This window comes from Panicum virgatum, chromosome 4K (assembly GCF_016808335.1).
Source record: "Panicum virgatum strain AP13 chromosome 4K, P.virgatum_v5, whole genome shotgun sequence".
Lineage (NCBI taxonomy): Eukaryota > Viridiplantae > Streptophyta > Magnoliopsida > Poales > Poaceae > Panicum > Panicum virgatum.
The window spans coordinates 10,993,981-11,010,805 of record NC_053139.1 but is presented as its reverse complement, the minus strand read 5'-3'; the positions used below and the strand labels follow the sequence as shown (position 1 = coordinate 11,010,805).

Below are 16,825 nucleotides of genomic sequence, written 5' to 3'. Positions count from 1 at the left end.
AAAAATTGTGGGGCTTCGCCGGAGAGGTGGTCGGCTTCAAGCAGCGTCATCCGGCCGCCGGTGGGCGGTGGCGAGGAAAACCGGGAGTTTATAAGAACTGGACTGTAATTTTCTTTTCTTTCAAGGGTGTTCTTGTAAGTGTTGGGATGTGACCATCAAAACTTTTATATGAAATATAAACCCGGTTTTCTAAAAAAAAAACCAAAGCCCCCCGCGGCGTACGCGTCGCGCTGCTCCTGGTCCATCCGTGTCTGATGCCGTGATGCGAAGATGGCCGTCTCGGATCCCGGCGGCCGTCGCTCACTGCCAAGCCGGCGCCGCGGGTGCCCCGGGCGCGGCCGTTGCTACGAACCACGCCGACGACCTCGTCCGCCAGCACAATCGCTCGCTCGCGGCTCTCCTCCGCCGCGGCCGCTTTGCGGCCGCCCGCCGTCTCTTCGACGCGCTCCCGGCCCGCTCCGTGGTCACCTGGAACTCGTTCCTGGCGGGTCTCTCCCGCCGCCGCGACGTTCGCGTCGCTCGCTCCTTCTTCGACGCCATGCCAGTGCGAGACGCCGTCTCGTGGAACACGCTCCTCGCCGCGTACGCACGGTCTCCGCACCCGGACCACCTCGCCGCCGCGCGACGCCTGTTCGACGAAATGCCCCAGCGCGATGCGGTCACGTGGAACACACTTCTCGGCGCGTACGCGCGCCGTGGGCTCATGGACGAAGCCCAGAGGCTGTTCGATGAGATGCCACAGAGGAACACGGCTTCTTGGAACACCATGGTCACTGGGTTCTTTGCTGTTGGCCAAGTGAGGAAGGCGCTCGACGTGTTTGAGGCAATGCCTGTCAAGGACTCCGCGTCACTGTCTGCTATGGTCTCTGGTTTTGCCAGGAATGGTTGGTTGCACGAGGCTGATGAGCTGTTGACAAAGCGCCTAAGGGCGATGGACATGGACAAGGCTGTTGATGCTTACAACACCCTGATTGCTGCTTATGGACAAGCCGGGAGGGTAACTGATGCAAGAAGGCTGTTTGATATGATTCCTAAAACACAGAGCCAGCACAAGGGGCATAAGAGGAGGGTGTTTGAGAGGAATATTGTGTCATGGAACTCGATGATGATGTGCTATATTAGAACTGGAGATGTTCGCTCAGCTAGAGCACTGTTTGGTGAGATGCCAGATAAGGACTTGGTGTCATGGAACACTATGATTGCTGGGTACACTCAATCCTCTGACCTGGAGGAGGCAGAGAAGCTGTTTTGGGAAGTGCCTGAGCCTGATGCAGTGTCCTGGAATTTGATGATACGAGGGTTTACGCAAAAAGGGGATGTGGAACATGCTCGGGGATTCTTCAATGTGATGCCAGAGCGTAGCACCATCACGTGGAATACAATGATATCAGGTTATGAGCAAAATGAGGATTATGACGGTACAATCAAGCTATTTCAAAGGATGCTAGAAGTTGGTGAGAGGCCTGATCGTCACACTTTCTCTTCAGTTCTAGCAGCATGTGCGTCACTTGCTATGTTGCGCCTTGGGGCTCAGCTCCACCAACTTATTGAGAAGTCGTTTCTGCCAGATACCGCAACCAGCAATGCACTTGTAACAATGTACTCCAGATGCGGTGAACTAACCAATGCAAAAGCCATCTTCAACCAGATGCGTACGCAAAAGGATTTAGTTTCTTGGAATGCGCTGATAGGAGGTTATGAGCATCATGGTCATGCTACAGAAGCCTTGCGGCTGTTTGAGGAGATGAGGAGTGCCAAGGTTGTGCCAAGTCACATAACTTTTATTTCTCTCCTCAGTGCATGTGGAAATGCTGGCCTTGTCTCCAAAGGACAGGTGGTTTTTCACACCATGGTTCATGAGTACGGCCTTGCTGCTAAGGTTGAGCACTATGCTGCGCTCGTCAATCTCATAGGACGACACGGCCAGCTTGAGGACACGTTGGAGGTGATCAAGAGCATGCCAATTGCTCCAGACAGAGCTGTGTGGGGAGCATTCCTGGGAGCCTGTACTGCTAAAAAGAATGAAAAGCTGGCTCAAATGGCTGCCAAGGCATTATCTGAGATTGATCCTGAGAGTCCTGCTCCATATGTTTTGATGCATAACTTACATGCCCATGAGGGGAGGTGGGGAAGTGCATCTGTGGTTAGAGATGACATGGAACGGCTAGGCATTCACAAGCATCCTGGGTACAGCTGGATTGATCTGCATGACAATGTGCATGTCTTCATCTCAGGGGATACCTCGCATCCCCTTACCCAGGAGATTTTTGCAGTACTAGAATGTTTTTATAGGTCATGTAGAGATTGGAGTTAGATGATACAGCAAAATTGTTGTATTTGAAACAGAGAGGTTTGCAATGTAGAAACAAGCTTTGTCTCTCTTCATTTCTTTAGCCTGTACATGTCTCTCATGTAATGTTTGTACCTTTCTGGCACTGAAAACACAATCATTTTGAGCTTTGAGTTCTAATATTATGTTTGATAAAATTCTAGATCTATGAGGGCGCTACTGATTGCGTGAAGAACAAAAGCAGTCATTTGGTTCCCATTATTTGGTTCCCATTATTTTAAAAAACAACTTAAAATCCAATGGCTAAAATCATAACTACTCTCTATCATGCACAGGGATTAATTGGATAAATGATTCTCTGCGCATGATCATTATTGCTAGCATGATCAGTTCTTAAAGCATTTTATGACTAAGTAAAAAACCTTAGCCTCCCAAACCCCATAAACCCAAAAACATGCTCGGGAAAAAAAACTGAAAATCGTGCCATGGACATCCAAGAAAGGAACATTTTAATTGTGTATATCTTCAAAACGATCTACTATAGGATAAATTTTAGAATCCTAGCAGCAATTCCCAGTAGAAAAATGCCACGGATAGATGGTGAAAGCCGAGTAGTGCACTGCTCCACATCCCCTCATGCAAGTAGAAACGAAATCTTGAACTGAATCTAGCCGAAAAGGCTTTGATTGGCCACTACTGTGCGTGCTCCTCTTAATGCACGAGCCCCCAAAGGCATGCTCTGCAATTACCAAGAACTAATTATCTCTGTAACTCCCAATCCACCACCCCTAGCATTAACTCCTCGCGTGGTGTTAAAAGTCCGTTTCCAATTCGCCCAATGATCTCAGGGTTTATGGGCCGCAATGCATTTCCCTCCCACCTTCTCCATATATTGCTGGCCTGCAAGCAGTCCCAGCATCTCCCGGAAGGATGGAGGCCAACCATGAAGAGAGGTAAACTCGCTGCTCTTTCTTTCTGCTCATTTTTACCCTTTCTTCTTGGCTGCACAGAATGTGTTAGTGTACTGGTAGCTTCCTCTGCAGCAGCTGCCTGTTGCCTTACTGGACAAGTGCTTGGGCTGGTAGCGACCTGCTCGAAGAGGACGCGCTCTTCTCCAGCCTCTCCTTCCCGAGCTTGCACTTCCAGCCATCCTACTCGACCATCATCACCCCCAGCAACATTCTGCAAGGTACACTTCTTCCTCTTTTTTTTCGTTCTGGGATTCAGATTCGTAGCGCTGCTCATAGTATTTCTCGTGGGGAAGCAGATGAGCTCGACGCCATCTTCAAGGACGACGTGCTGAAGCACTGGGACGAGATGGAGCGAGCTGGCTGCAAGGCGGAGGACGGCCACAAGAGGTTGCCGCTGCTCTGCTACGGCGAGGAGAAGGAAGTGTCCTCCGGCTCCGACCCCGGCGCCGAGGTCGCCAGAGCGTGCCGGCGGGCGAGGCCGCCGGAGGAGACGGCCCTGACGTTCGAGCTCGTGTCGCAGTACTTCTACATGCCGATCATGCAGGCGGCGCGGGAGCTCAACGTCGGCCTCACCCTCCTCAAGAAGCGGTGCCGGGAGCTCGGCATCCCCAGGTGGCCGCACCGCAAGATGAAGAGCTTGCAGTCCCTCATCAACAATGTCCAGGTCCCCAACCAATGTCAATTCTCCACAGTTTCAATTTGCAATGCTCTTTTTTTGTGTGCGTCAGATAGAATTGTGCCATTTTCGATCGGCGCTCTGAGCTACGAGATGGGTTGATGGCGGCGCAGGTCCTGCAGGAGGCCGGCAAGGCGACCGGGGAGGAGCAGCTGCGGGCGGTGGTGGAGATGCTGCAGCAGGAGAAGCAGCTCCTGGAGCAGAGGCCGTACGTCCAGCTCGAGGAGAAGACGAAGAGGCTCCGGCAGGCCTGCTTCAAGGCCAACTACAAGAAGAGGCGGCTCTTGGCTCTCGAAGCTGGGGAGGCACCAAGAAGAATAACCCCCAAGTACTGATCCAAACCAACAGCAAATACTATGTACAAGTGATGAGGTCCTTTTGCAAGTTTCATGCCGTCATGACGGGATTTCAGCTTAATTATCCTACGTCTTCCTTTCATGGTCAATGTAAGATTAGTTCCCTTCGGAACACGAGAACATTTCATGGTGAATGTCTACTAGATTCCTGTGGAGTTCCTTTGTTTCAGAGGTGGCGTTTAACAATTAACAGTTCTTGTTGCGTGAAAAAAGAGTTTACTACCTTGCATCAACTGTTTTAAGTACATCATCACATTGCGTAATTACACTGCGCTATGCTACTGCTGTATTCTAGTTTTCTACACTACAGAAAGAGAAGTGTAGTAAGCTTCAAGCGGTGACCAGCTCTGTCCTGGCCGCCGTCTCCCTCTGCTCCTTGCCGATGTCCACGTACTCGGACAAGATGGCCCGGAACTCGTCGCCGGAGAGCGTCTCCTTCTCCAAGAGCACGTCCACCAGGTGGTCGATGGCCGCGCGGTTCCTCCTGACGTGCTCCTTGGCGACCTCGTACGCCCGGTCGACGATGCGCTTCACGGCGGCGTCGATGTCGGCGGCGAGCCTCTCGGACATGGAGTTCCGGGCCAGCATCCGGAGCACGACGTCGCCGCTCTGCGCGGCCGGCTCGATGAGCGCCCACGGCCCGATCTCCGACATCCCGAACGTGGTCACCATCTGCCGCGCCACCTGCGTCACCTGCTGCAGGTCGCCCGCAGCCCCCGTCGTCACCTCGGGCTCGCCGAAGATCACCTCCTCGGCGGCGCGCCCGCCGAGCCCGCCCACGATGCGCGCCAGGATCTGCTGCCTGGACACCAGCGTCGGGTCCTCCCCCGGCAGGAACCATGTCAGCCCGCGCGCCTGGCCTCGCGGGATCAGCGTCACCTTCTGCACCGCGTCGTGCCCCGCCGTCAGCGTCCTGCATCATCCGTGCAGAGAGCACAGCTCGATCGGTCAGCACTCGATGCGATCGATCATGGCGATGGAGCATCAGAATGGAAGGAATGCACAGGTAGATCGATAGATTAGTATGCTTGCTTACGCGCAGACGGCGTGGCCGATCTCGTGGTAGGCGACGAGCATCTTGGTCTTGCCGTCGGTCATGGTGGTGCCCTCGAGGCCGGCGACGATGCGGTCGATGGAGTCGTCGATCTCCTTGACGGTGATGCGGTCCTTGCCGCGGCGGCCGGCGAGTATGGCGGCCTCGTTCATGAGGTTGGCGAGGTCGGCGCCGCTGAACCCGGGGGTGCGCATGGCCACCACGCCGAGCGACACGTCGGGGTCCAGCCTCTTGTTGGAGCTGTGAAACCGGAGGATCTCCTCCCGGCCGCGCACGTCGGGGAGCCCGACGCCGACCCTCCGGTCGAAGCGGCCCGGGCGGAGCAGCGCGTCGTCGAGGATCTCCGGCCGGTTGGTGGCGCCGATCACGAGGACGCCGCTCTCGCCGCCGAACCCGTCCATCTCCGTAAGCAGCTGGTTCAGCGTCTGCTCCCTCTCGTCGTTCCCGCCGCCGATGCCCGTTCCGCGGCGGCGGCCGACGGCGTCGATCTCGTCGATGAAGACGAGGCACGGCGCGCTGGCCTTGGCCCTGTCGAAGAGGTCCCGCACCCGCGACGCGCCCACGCCGACGAACATCTCGATGAACTCGGACCCCGACAGCGAGAAGAAGGGCACGCCGGCCTCCCCCGCGATGGCCTTAGCCAGCAGCGTCTTCCCCGTCCCCGGCGGGCCCACCAGCAGCACGCCCTTGGGGATCCTCGCCCCCACCGCCGCGAACTTCTCCGGCGACCTGAGGAACTGGACGATCTCCTGGAAGTCCTGCTTGGCCTCGTCCACGCCGGCGACGTCGTCGAACGTGATCCCCGTGTTGGGCTCCATCTGAAACTTGGCCCTGGACCTGCCGAGCCCGAACGGCAGGCTGGGGCCGGCGCCGGGGTTGTTCATGGTGACCGACCTCCAGATCAGCGTGGCGATGAAGAGGAGCGGGAAGCCGAAGTTGAGGAGGAGGTCGAGGAGCACGAGCCCGGGGTCGGGCTCCACGGGGTGCGCGGCAAGGTCGACCCCCCTGTCCCGCAGCTTCCGCAGCAGCTACATGGGGAGGCCCGGGAGCTGCACCCGCACGCGGCGCGTCCTGGACGCCAGCGCCGGGTCGTCCAGCTCCACGACGGCCACCGCGCCGTTCTCGAAGAGGTCCACCTTCCGCACCGCGCCGGCGTCGAGGTAGTCCAGGAACCGCGAGTAGGACATCCGGTTCGACGTCGCGTCCTCCGGCGCCGGCGCGGGCGCCGCCGCCGTCTCGGCCCGCACCCGCCCGGCCGGTCTCGCCGCGGCGAGGCCCAGCCCGAGGCCCAGCCCCGCGGACTGCAGCACCCTCCTCCTGCTGAGCCCCTGCTGCTTGCTGGACGCGTCCTGATGCGCCCGGCAGATGGGCAGGCGGCTCGTCGTGGTCAGCGACATGGCCGTCGTCGGCGACATCGGCAGCTGCCTACACGCCACCGTGCTCCTCGTGAGATCAAAGCTTCAGGCCGCTGCTCCTGCGATCGAAACTTCACGGCCCTACTGAGTACTGTTGCGTGGTCAGTCCTCGGGAAATTGGAGGGAACGGGATGGCAGGCCCCGGTTTAAATAGCTAGCTTCACGTCGCGGCGCGATGGACATGGACACGGACATGGGTTGTTCGCTCGCTCGGCCATGTCTGCCAAGGATGTCACGGCGATCGGAGATGGGTTTCTTCCCGTAGTTTCGTGAGTTGGTGGACGACGGCGGCGGGTTTGTCCGGTTCCCCTTCGCGCAGATTCTGGAAGCCGCCGCCGGATAGACTAGACACCGCCCCCGCCGTGGCCGGGGCGCAATCCGGGCGGCCAATTACGGACGTGTTTGTTTCCGCTTTTAATCCGATTATGGACGGAAAAAATCGAAAATCCCACCCAAACGGGTTGCTTAATTCTCGATTCTGCCTGCCGCCAATTCCCACGGAAGTCCCAGCACAACGTGCGGGCCGATTCCTGCAGAAGCATCGTGAGACTCGCTTACCAGGTAAGCGGAAGGATTCCCCCAGATACCCCTCCTCCCCCGTCGAAGACGGGAGGCCGGAGCTCCCGTGTCCTGCTCGTCCCGCGCACCATGTAGAGCCCCTCGTCCTCGGCCTGTCGCCTCCATTGCTGCTGCCGCGCCCTGCTGTCGCGCCGCCTCGAGCCGGCGGAGTTCGAGGACCTCGAGCCAGACCTCAAGCCGGCGCGCGGACCAGCGCCTGCGGTAGGCGGGGGCACTGGGCGAGCTGAGGCGGAGGCTGCACCTCCAGCGCGTGCGGAGGAGGCCGTCGACAGCAGGAGGCGGGCGGCCGAGGCCGTCGAGCGGGTGCAGGAGCAAGTCGAGCGGGTGCTGCCGCTGTCCAGGGCCCTCACTGGCGCCAGAGCTCCACGGTAGGCGGAAGTGCGAGCTCCCTGCGTGATGCGTGAGATTGGCGAAGAGATAAAGAGAGAGTAGCAACAGATAAGGAGAGGGAGTATGAAAAAATAGAAGAAATATATATCCATCATTTATGTAGTTGTACTTTACAAATTAGTGCTGGTACATCTATTGGTATATTTGTGATATTAATTTATTTGATCTGATAATAATTATATAGTAAAAATACTCAAAAAAATAAAAATTATTGAATTTTACTCGTACTCAGCAAAAAAAATATCATCAGCCTCAAGGGCATTTCAAACATTTTACCACTCATCTCAGAGAATCAACTCAAAATAATCAGAATTGCCAAACATCTAGTTTATCCAGACAGCCGATTCTCTAGATAATTGGCTTATCTTAGAATCCTGATTATCAGAAAAACATAGTGGAGAAAAGCGAAAACATACATCTCGTGGCTCGCGTTCGCCGGCTCACGTGTACAAGAAGTCCGTGGTGGCGTCTGGCGTGGACAGGGGCTTTCAACGGTGGAAATGGTCGGGCTTCGGCCCATCCTAAGCATGGTAGCAGACTGGGCCTGCAGTGGCAAATTATCTCGGCCTTGGTCAAGCAGCCTAATATAATCTCATATTTTTTTAGATTACACGGTACAACTCAAACATTCACAACAACATACGTATACTCACACCTCTATGAACACACGTACGTTAATTCTACCCCTATACTCTCCATAGCCGGGGAACATAATATTAATATAGCTTCCGGAATTATTTTTCTTATAAAACTTTCAATATTTGAGATCCATGCCACACCAGATGAGGTGGAGCACCAACCCAAACATAAATAAATACCTCATCTCGAAGCCAACTATAAATGAATATATGACCCTCGTAAAATGTTGAATTAGCCTATTCGAATGTTAAATTATAGTTCGTGGATCGTTGAAACAGTTGCAAGAAAATGTTGTCGTAAGCATATGTATAAGGCGTGGGAAATTAAAATATGGATGAGTTACATCTGACAACGTATCTAGGATAGGCTGTCCGTACAGATAAATACAAGTCTTTTTTGCATACTCTGTCCTCACTCGTGCACAAAAGCACGCTTAAGCTTAGAGTTTTCTTTGGAGATCAGCTTTCGAAAAAAAATTACAATTTGTTGCTATGAGTATCATATTAATCCTATTAAATCCTGGACTGGTATGTCACATGGTGCAATGTTGAATTAACGGATTCATAAGTATTTGCTATGAAAATTTACGGTACTTGTCTATTTGGCATCGTGAAAGTTTATGTTTCTGATTTGTCTTTCCTTGCAATTGGGTGCTGCTCATGCGCCATTGGCAAACGGTGAAAAATATGACTTGGAGAAAGACATGACTCATATATGCATACAGGAGCTCAGGCTATTTTTTACTACATGGGACCAGAACTTGTCACATCATATAAGGAGACGTGTAGCATATCCATGTCCATAGGACCAAGAAGCGTCAAAGAAATAAAAAGAATTGATGCATTTTTTTAGAAAATATAGTTTCCGATTCAAGAACCTAAACTAAATTTTGAACTCAATTTTGTATTCTTACAGTGATATCTTCAAACCAAACTACACTTGATATGTTTGGGTGAAATTATTCTAGAATATTTTGTTAAAATTCAACAATTATTTCAGCCTCATATTAAAAATTGTTCTATCTTTACAAAAGTATATTTTGATAAAATGTTGTAACATTGTAGGTTCAATATTAAATTTAGATACCTAGTTTTGCTTTGAAATATCGTTCTGCTTTTTTAAGCAAGCGCTTGGACCAGTCCATGCATGTTTGTGCATGTAATGGTTATAGTTATAGTTTCCCTAGGAACTCGTGGGTCATGGGCAACACAGATCATGCAACCACCTGTTGTGCCATCCCACCCCCCCCCCCCCCCCCCTCCCCGCCGCCGCTCGGCATTAGAATTGGGCAGGATCCGAGACAGCCGCTCCCATTGATCTAAAGGAAAAGAAGATCAGGACAGAGGAGAGGGGAAGAGGATGCAGCGGCAAATGGCGGCGACGGTGGAGGAGCAAATGATGGTCAAGGCCATCAGGGAGGAGTCACCGTGGGAGGCCCTTCCCAAGCGCATCCAGGCCATGCTCGTCACCAAGGAGGAATGGCATCGCAGGTATATTCTTGCATGAGATCAGAAACAAGCAATCAAATAATAAATTAAATCCAATGTGATTTTGCTAGTACAAAGCGTGGGGGATTTGTGCACTTATGTGATGAAATGTGGATCTTGTCTGAAAATTATGCTAATGTTAGTCTTATTTATAATTATGTTAGGCTTATGTTTTAATAGCCGACTTGCGAGTGGCAAGAATTGTGTTGCCATGCAAACGAACCTAAATTAGAATTACCATATGCATGTTTAAAAACCCCTTTCATCCTAAAAACACTAGAAGACAATCAACATGATGGAATATAAAAAGATCAATATCTCAACCGTAGTCTCATGGATACTAAAATCATACTAGGGGACCTTGTTAAAATACTTAAACCTAGTAACTCTTCTACAGAATGAGCAACTGTTTGATTGAACAATATCATATCTATCACAATTCTAATGTTTTGGTTCATACAAACATTGACCACAGGATTGTGGATTATTGCATACGTAAACGCTTGCCATGGAACTCCTGTTTTGTACGAAAAGTATGCAAAGAAGGAGAGTACTATGAGGATATGATGCGCTATCTCCGCAAAAATCTTGCAGTATGTTGCCTAGATTTTATTCTGACTTATTTCCTCAACAATTGTTAGAGTGGTTGTAAAACTTTTACCAAATAGCAGAGCTCGTGACCAAGTTTCAAAAGGAATTTTTTACTGTTGTACTTCTTTTCACAATTCCAAGCTAAGTGTGAAACACAACTATTTCATTGAATGCATCTTCAGATATATGTTTCCACCAGTTTATGTCTTAGTTTTTTTTTCTTGCTCGCATTTTTTTCATGTTTTACCAAGTTATAATATTGTCACTCTTGGTGCTCTACAACTGTCTAACTGCCTTACAACCGAATTCTGCAGTTATATCCATACCATCTTGCAGATTTTACATGCCGAGTAATGAGGATATCACCCTTCAAATATTATTGTGATATCCTTTTTGAAGCTATGAAGAATGGTAACCACTTGTTAATGGAAAGCATTTTATGACAGCACACTCCACATGATTATCTCTCCTACCATCATGCCATTAGACTTGATTGAGTTGTTTCAAAAGTTTTCACCATGAAATTCTATGCACGAATGATAAAACATGTGAATGCCTTTTCTTCAAGAATCAACATAATTTGTGCTTCCAGCTAATAAGATTTTTCTCTTGTATGCCCCCATTGTAATTGATATTTTCTAATCTAAAAAATCTGAGAAATTTGATTCGAATTTTGATGATATGAATCTTTAATTTTGTTAATCACTTCAATGATATGTAATTATTGTTATGTTACATTATTTTATGTTCTTTGTGCTAATGTACATATTATCATTTAGCAAACTAACTTTTTTATGCTCAAATAATTGTTTTTTGGTTTTAACTTATTTATAATATTGGCAGAGCAACCATACGATAGTATACCAAACTTCAGTGCTGCAGATGCTTTAAGGATTACTGGTATAGGAAGAAATGAGTTTATTGATATCATGAATAAGTGCAGATCAAAGGTATTTATCAATTACAACTTGCCTTTCATTAACATTGTTGTTTCTGTTATAATGCATGTGTAATCGTGCTCCTATGATATAGGAATGGACAATAAGGTTAATATTGGCCACATAATAAAAATAAATGTCCATATTTCTTCTGTTACAAAATAATTTTTTATTTTTTTATATTTCAGAAGATAATGTGGAAGCTGAACAAATCAATTGCGAAAGAGTTGTTGCCTACAGAACCTGCAGATCTAGCGATAGAACCATGGTGGGGTGTTCGATTTGTTAACTTTACATTGGAAGAATTTAAGGTTAGATCGGTGATCTTTCCTATTTATTCACTTATTGTGACAATGCAGTTTGACTGAATAATATATTGCTACCATTTTTATCATGTTAGTATACATTAGTTTACTTGAAGTTGTTTGTTCTCAGTGGGAGGAATTAATACATCAGTGTTTTGTATTCTGGGAATTGATTTGTTACTTTACTGTAGAAGCTTTCAGAAGATGAGACATCAGCAATAGATAAAATTTGTAAGGAAGAAGTCAATTCATATGTCCTATTTGATCCAAATGTTATAAGGGGTCTTTACAGGAGAGGGATGGTATACTTTGATGTCCCTGTTTATCCTGATGATCGTTTTAGAGGTATGCAACCTGAGCAAGTTGTGTCATTGTTTATTTATATATGGTTTCATTTGTTTGGGATCATTTTTAAAATTATTATCACATAGGCCTATATTCTATTCATAGTTGCCTCATGTCAACTTTTTGTGGCAATAAAGATAATGTCAAAAAGAAGCTTGAATCTTTCTTATTTTCTCCAAAAAAATATTTTAGCATAAAATCCATAAGTTAATATATTTTAGTATGCAATATGTTTAGTTATGTTTCAATTTTGAATTTGGGATTATTTTAAAATCATTGTCATGTAGGCCCATATTCATTTACATTTGCGTCATGTCAACTTTTGGTTGCAATGAAGACAATGTCAAAGAGAACCTTGATTATTTCTTATTTTCTCAAAAGAGAATATTTTAGCATACTTAACTACCTAATTTATTTTATTGTGCATTCTTTTCGGTGATGCTTCATTTTTGAATTTGTACAATCTCTTCAGTTTCTAGGCTTGAAGGTTTTGTTTCAAACAAGGACCAGTCATACGAAGATCCAATTGAAGAGTGAGTAGTTTCGTTCAGTCATCTTCTATGAAACAGTAATGGCTGCATTATTTGTTCAACTACAGTTAATTTCTAGATTTTTTATAGATGCTAAAATTAGTTTACTATCTTTATATTGCAGGTTGCTATATGCTGTATTTGTTGTATCAAGTGAAAATTCGACAGTCGCTGAATTGGCTACAACTTTACAAGCTGACCTTTATCAACTCCAAGCGGCTGCATCATTTGCCTGTCGATTGGGTTGGGCTGTAAAGCTTTTGGATACTGACTCTGTTCTTAGAGACTCAAGCAATTCTACATTGACTAGTAATATCCTTATAGATGATGATGAAGGTTCACGTATGAGTACAGCCTCCGAAAAGTATGGTCATGAGTTGCTTAGTTCTGATTCTGATGGAAACAAGAAAAACTCTGAAACAGCTTACGTGGGCTTCATTGTGGATGCTAATGTGACTTCATACTTGATGATGGGTTCACTCTCTCCAGGTTAAATTCTTTTTTGTTTCTTAGATCTTTTACTTTTTTTAAAAAAATTAATCAATAGGGCTGCTCCTAAATTAGCTATACCCTAATATTCTAATTGACATTAAAATTATCTTTTCTCTTTGATGATATTTTCTATAAAGTGAAAATTCAACTAATTCATTTTAAATCTGTTCCAGGTTTAAAATCGCACGCCGTAACACTATATGAGGCAGGAAAGCTTGGTGATTCTTGCATTGCAGAGTTATGCGTTGATTTAGCTAGTTTAGAGGGGAAACACTTTGAGGGTGTGTTACAGGAATTTGCAAATCATGCTTTTAGTCTTCGATGCTTCCTTGAGTGTTTGCTATCTGGCGGAACTTCACCAAATGAAACAAGTGATAAGAATAGTGAAGTAAATAATCAGAAGTACTCCGGGCATGTTGATTTAGATATCCATTCTACTAAGGAAAACCAAGAAAATGATGTTGATAATGTTGTTGAGAAAAATGAAAGTGCAATTAAAATTTCACAGCCTTCTAGTGGAGGTCAACATGATGAATTATCACAACAAGATCAACAAAAGGGAGACTCCAAAACTGCAGATTGGAAGGTGTCATCACCCTCAACTATTGTATCTGAAGGTAAGGAAAGTACATGTAAATATGAGTTTGATAACAGTCATGCTACAAAGTTTGATGGTTCAACTAGTTGCTGCTCTTTGTTGAAGAGTAAAAGAAGTTATCGAGTCAATATTCTTCGTTGCGAGAGTTTAGCTTCTCTAGCCCCATCAACACTAGAAAGACTACTTTCTAGAGACTATGATATGATAGTGTCTATGATTCCTCTTCCATATTCAGCATTTCTACCATGTCCGAATGGTCTGGTACATTTTGGTCCACCTTCTTACTCATCAATGACACCATGGATGAAATTGGCATTGTATACATCAGGGAGTTGTGGCCCAATATCAGTTGTTTTTATGAAGGGGCAACGATTGAGGTTGTTGCCCGAACCATTAGCCAGCTGTGAGAAGGCACTGATATGGTCTTGGGATCAATCTGTGGTGGGTGGACTAGGTGGAAAGTTTGAAGGGAACTTAGTGAAAGGAAATCTTCTATTGCATTACTTGAACTCAATGACAAAATATTCTGCTGTGATAGTGCAACCACTAAGCCTAGACGATCTTGATGAAACAGGAAATATTATCACCATGGATATCCCGTTGCCATTGAAAAATGCTGATGGGTCAATTTCATCCACTATAGCAGGCGATGACTTGCCTAAGAAACAAGTATCAAATTTGATTTTATTATTGGATGATCTATCCAATAAGGTTGATTTGAGTATAGTTGGTTATCTTCATTTAGTAAGGCTTCATAGGGATAATGAATCCAGTGAAACTCCTGAGAATGAAAGTTACGAATGGATACCCTTGAGCATAGAATTTGGTATCCCTTTGTTCAATCCAAAGTTATGTGAAAAAATATGTGAAAGGGTTGTTGAGTCAAAAATGCTTCAAAAAGAAGATATCACAGAATATTATGAGATAATGCAGAATGTGAGAAAGACGCTAAGAGAACTATGCACCGAGTATCAAGCAACTGGTCCAACAGCAAGACTATTCAATCAGCGGGGAGGCTCAAAAAACAACTCGCCGCGCAAACTTGTGAAAATTGTTAGCAGTAAATGGAGTCCATTCCATGATCCACCATCGCCCACTCATCCTGGTTCCCCATCTGAACATGATAGAGCTAAACCCACAAAACGCCAAAAATGTTTCACTGAAGTTTTGAGCTTTGATGGCAGCATCCTCAGGTACCATCTTATGGGACTGAAGAACATCAGGAAGCTTTGTTCTATAATTTTCACTAAGATTCATGCAATCCTATTTTTAATTGACATGTTGTCATCCATTCAAATTTTGATAGGTCATACGCACTCACTCCCGTATATGAGGCTGCAACAAGATCCGTCACTGAAGAACAACCATCCACACCTGCTGCAAAATCAGATCATGATGATGCAAACACCAAGGATGTGGCCCTACCAGGAGTTAATCTGATATTTGATGGAGCAGAATTGCACCCTTTTGACATTGTTGCTTGCCTTCAAGCTCGCCAACCTCTCTCACTAATAGCTGAGGCGTCATCCACATCATTGGCCATGAAATGACAAGTCAACTTGAGCATTTTTTTTAGATGATGTAGTCCAGTAGTGCATATCATTGTCTTCTTTCTATTGACATGTGTAGAACTAATTCTTGAATGGGAGGTTCTAAAAAGGTGATATTTTTAAAGCTTGCCGGGAAGACATTTTGGCACTAGATGCCTTGTCTAGGGACAATCATTTTGGCAAAATGCAGAATATTGATGAGTTATGAATATAGCTATCTATTCTTAGAATTTATACCATCATACTCCTTTTTATCCCAAAATATAGCTACGTTTAGGTTTGTCTAGAGCCAAATCTTTTCGATTTTGACCAACAAGATATATAAAAATATGTTATTTCAAACAAAAAGAGATACTTATTATGGTAATTTGTTTCATGATGAATCTAGTAGCATAATGTTTTAAAAATGAAAGAAATAGAGTAATGAGTAATGAAGGAACTAGTGCTCCCTTATAAACAATTTTGCCACACGGAAACCATAGGGGTCTGGTGTATGAGTGGCATGAACACCAAGGAGATAGTTCATAAGACATTAAGACGGGTTCCCAAATCTTGTTTTTTATAAGTGTGCTATAGTGGGGTCCATGTAGCAATACATGACAATTTAAAATTCAATATTTGAGTGAAGTTTTTATCTAATTGTGTATTATGTAAGTATTTTTCTTTAGTTTTCTTAGATAATGGAAAGAGCTTTTAGCTTCATCCCCTTGCCAAGAGAAATCAGTCCAAACAATGTAAATCAATATTTTTCTTTAGTAGAAGGAGATGCGTAACGAATATCATTGTAAACTAGTGTTAATATAAGTAGGGCTGGATAACGAGCTGGCTCGACTCAACTCGCTCCAGCTCATTATTTAAATGAGCTAGCTCGGCTCGACTCGTTAAGACAATTAGTTGAATACCCTATGTGTTGCTGTGGGATTTAAGAGCAAAAATACTGAAGTTGAGTTTGCTGAAAAGGGAGAGTTATAAAGTTGCAGTCAATTTTAGCATTAGAGATATATGACATGGTTGCATACAAGAAATGCTTAAATACCGAAGTCGATGTACATATAAGAAGTTCTAGTTGCTGAAACTGATAAAAAGAGGAACCATAATAGTTATGATAAGAATGTTTTAATTTTATTCTAGAAGGAAATGGAAATATCTGCATCATTTTGTGAAGCAAGAGATTGGACTTTGTATTGAGTCTCTTGGATAAGTGAAGTTTCTGCATTTTAAAAAAAATTAAGTGTGAGAAACTCGGTTATGTGAAATGTTGATAATTGGAAAGAATATATTTTATTTAATGGTTTTAGTACCTATGTTTCATTGGACGAATGTAGATATTTTGAATGGGTTATGGATTCTCCACCATCGTGATATGCAATACTGTAGTATAATAGGGTGTTAGGAATGGGTGTGATAAAAATGAATGAGGGATGTTAGCACTTACATTATTTTTTGTTGTTTTTTGCTAATTCCGTCATAAAAATTATTCATGTGGCAATAATAAAACCAAGTAAAAAAGGTAAGAACTCTTAGTGGGTTGCGGACGGCCAGGATATGAGTTTTCATTCAGATCCGATGGTGGAAATAAAATGATGATGTGGCTGCACCACATGTGAGAGAAATAGCTA

The 16,825-nt window shown here is 45.8% G+C and overlaps 5 protein-coding genes across 5 annotated transcripts; 3 read left to right on the top strand and 2 right to left on the bottom strand.

Moving 5' to 3' along the window:
- The first annotated feature begins 217 nt into the window (after positions 1-217).
- LOC120703079 (pentatricopeptide repeat-containing protein At1g62260, mitochondrial-like) lies at positions 218-2,472 on the top strand. The gene has a single exon (XM_039987086.1). The coding sequence runs from the start codon at positions 263-265 to the stop codon at positions 2,312-2,314; it is 2,052 nt and encodes a 683-aa protein (XP_039843020.1). The 5' UTR covers positions 218-262; the 3' UTR covers positions 2,315-2,472.
- A 748-nt stretch (positions 2,473-3,220) lies between these two features.
- Positions 3,221-4,369, top strand: LOC120701876 (protein RKD5-like). Its single transcript, XM_039985683.1, has 4 exons — positions 3,221-3,243; positions 3,337-3,479; positions 3,558-3,925; positions 4,060-4,369. The coding sequence occupies exons 1-4, from the start codon at positions 3,221-3,223 to the stop codon at positions 4,270-4,272; spliced, it is 747 nt and encodes a 248-aa protein (XP_039841617.1). The 3' UTR covers positions 4,273-4,369.
- Positions 4,370-4,471: 102 nt separating this feature from the next.
- On the bottom strand, positions 4,472-6,266 carry LOC120703077 (ATP-dependent zinc metalloprotease FTSH 6, chloroplastic). Its single transcript, XM_039987084.1, has 2 exons — positions 5,330-6,266; positions 4,472-5,206 (listed from the first exon to the last, which is right to left on the bottom strand). Exons 1-2 carry the CDS (start codon positions 6,229-6,231, stop codon positions 4,624-4,626), a joined length of 1,485 nt encoding a protein of 494 aa, XP_039843018.1. The 5' UTR covers positions 6,232-6,266; the 3' UTR covers positions 4,472-4,623.
- Positions 4,493-6,789, bottom strand: LOC120703078 (ATP-dependent zinc metalloprotease FTSH 6, chloroplastic-like). Its single transcript, XM_039987085.1, has 2 exons — positions 5,330-6,789; positions 4,493-5,206 (listed from the first exon to the last, which is right to left on the bottom strand). Exon 1 carries the CDS (start codon positions 6,760-6,762, stop codon positions 6,376-6,378), a length of 387 nt encoding a protein of 128 aa, XP_039843019.1. The 5' UTR covers positions 6,763-6,789; the 3' UTR covers positions 4,493-5,206; positions 5,330-6,375.
- Positions 6,790-9,729: 2,940 nt separating this feature from the next.
- LOC120705049 (protein FAM91A1-like) lies at positions 9,730-15,206 on the top strand. The gene is made up of 10 exons (XM_039989583.1): positions 9,730-9,860; positions 10,333-10,450; positions 10,763-10,859; positions 11,292-11,398; positions 11,575-11,697; positions 11,883-12,036; positions 12,509-12,569; positions 12,691-13,055; positions 13,232-14,849; positions 14,963-15,206. Exons 1-10 carry the CDS (start codon positions 9,730-9,732, stop codon positions 15,204-15,206), a joined length of 3,018 nt encoding a protein of 1,005 aa, XP_039845517.1.
- Positions 15,207-16,825: the final 1,619 nt, after the last annotated feature.

Coding starts and splice junctions, on each gene's coding strand:
- LOC120703078 (XM_039987085.1), bottom strand. CDS start 6,762: ATGTCGCCGACGACGGCCATGTCGCTGACCACGACGAGCCGCCTGCCC.
- LOC120703077 (XM_039987084.1), bottom strand. CDS start 6,231: ATGAACAACCCCGGCGCCGGCCCCAGCCTGCCGTTCGGGCTCGGCAGG. Junction 5,207..5,329: donor ATCGGCCACGCCGTCTGCGC/GTAAGCAAGCAT, acceptor CGGATGATGCAG/GACGCTGACGGCGGGGCACG.
- LOC120701876 (XM_039985683.1), top strand. CDS start 3,221: ATGGAGGCCAACCATGAAGAGAG. Junction 3,244..3,336: donor GAGGCCAACCATGAAGAGAG/GTAAACTCGCTG, acceptor CCTCTGCAGCAG/CTGCCTGTTGCCTTACTGGA. Junction 3,926..4,059: donor CCCTCATCAACAATGTCCAG/GTCCCCAACCAA, acceptor CAGGTCCTGCAG/GAGGCCGGCAAGGCGACCGG.
- LOC120705049 (XM_039989583.1), top strand. CDS start 9,730: ATGCAGCGGCAAATGGCGGCGACGGTGGAGGAGCAAATGATGGTCAAG. Junction 12,570..12,690: donor TACGAAGATCCAATTGAAGA/GTGAGTAGTTTC, acceptor TTTATATTGCAG/GTTGCTATATGCTGTATTTG. Junction 14,850..14,962: donor TTTGATGGCAGCATCCTCAG/GTACCATCTTAT, acceptor AAATTTTGATAG/GTCATACGCACTCACTCCCG.
- LOC120703079 (XM_039987086.1), top strand. CDS start 263: ATGCGAAGATGGCCGTCTCGGATCCCGGCGGCCGTCGCTCACTGCCAA.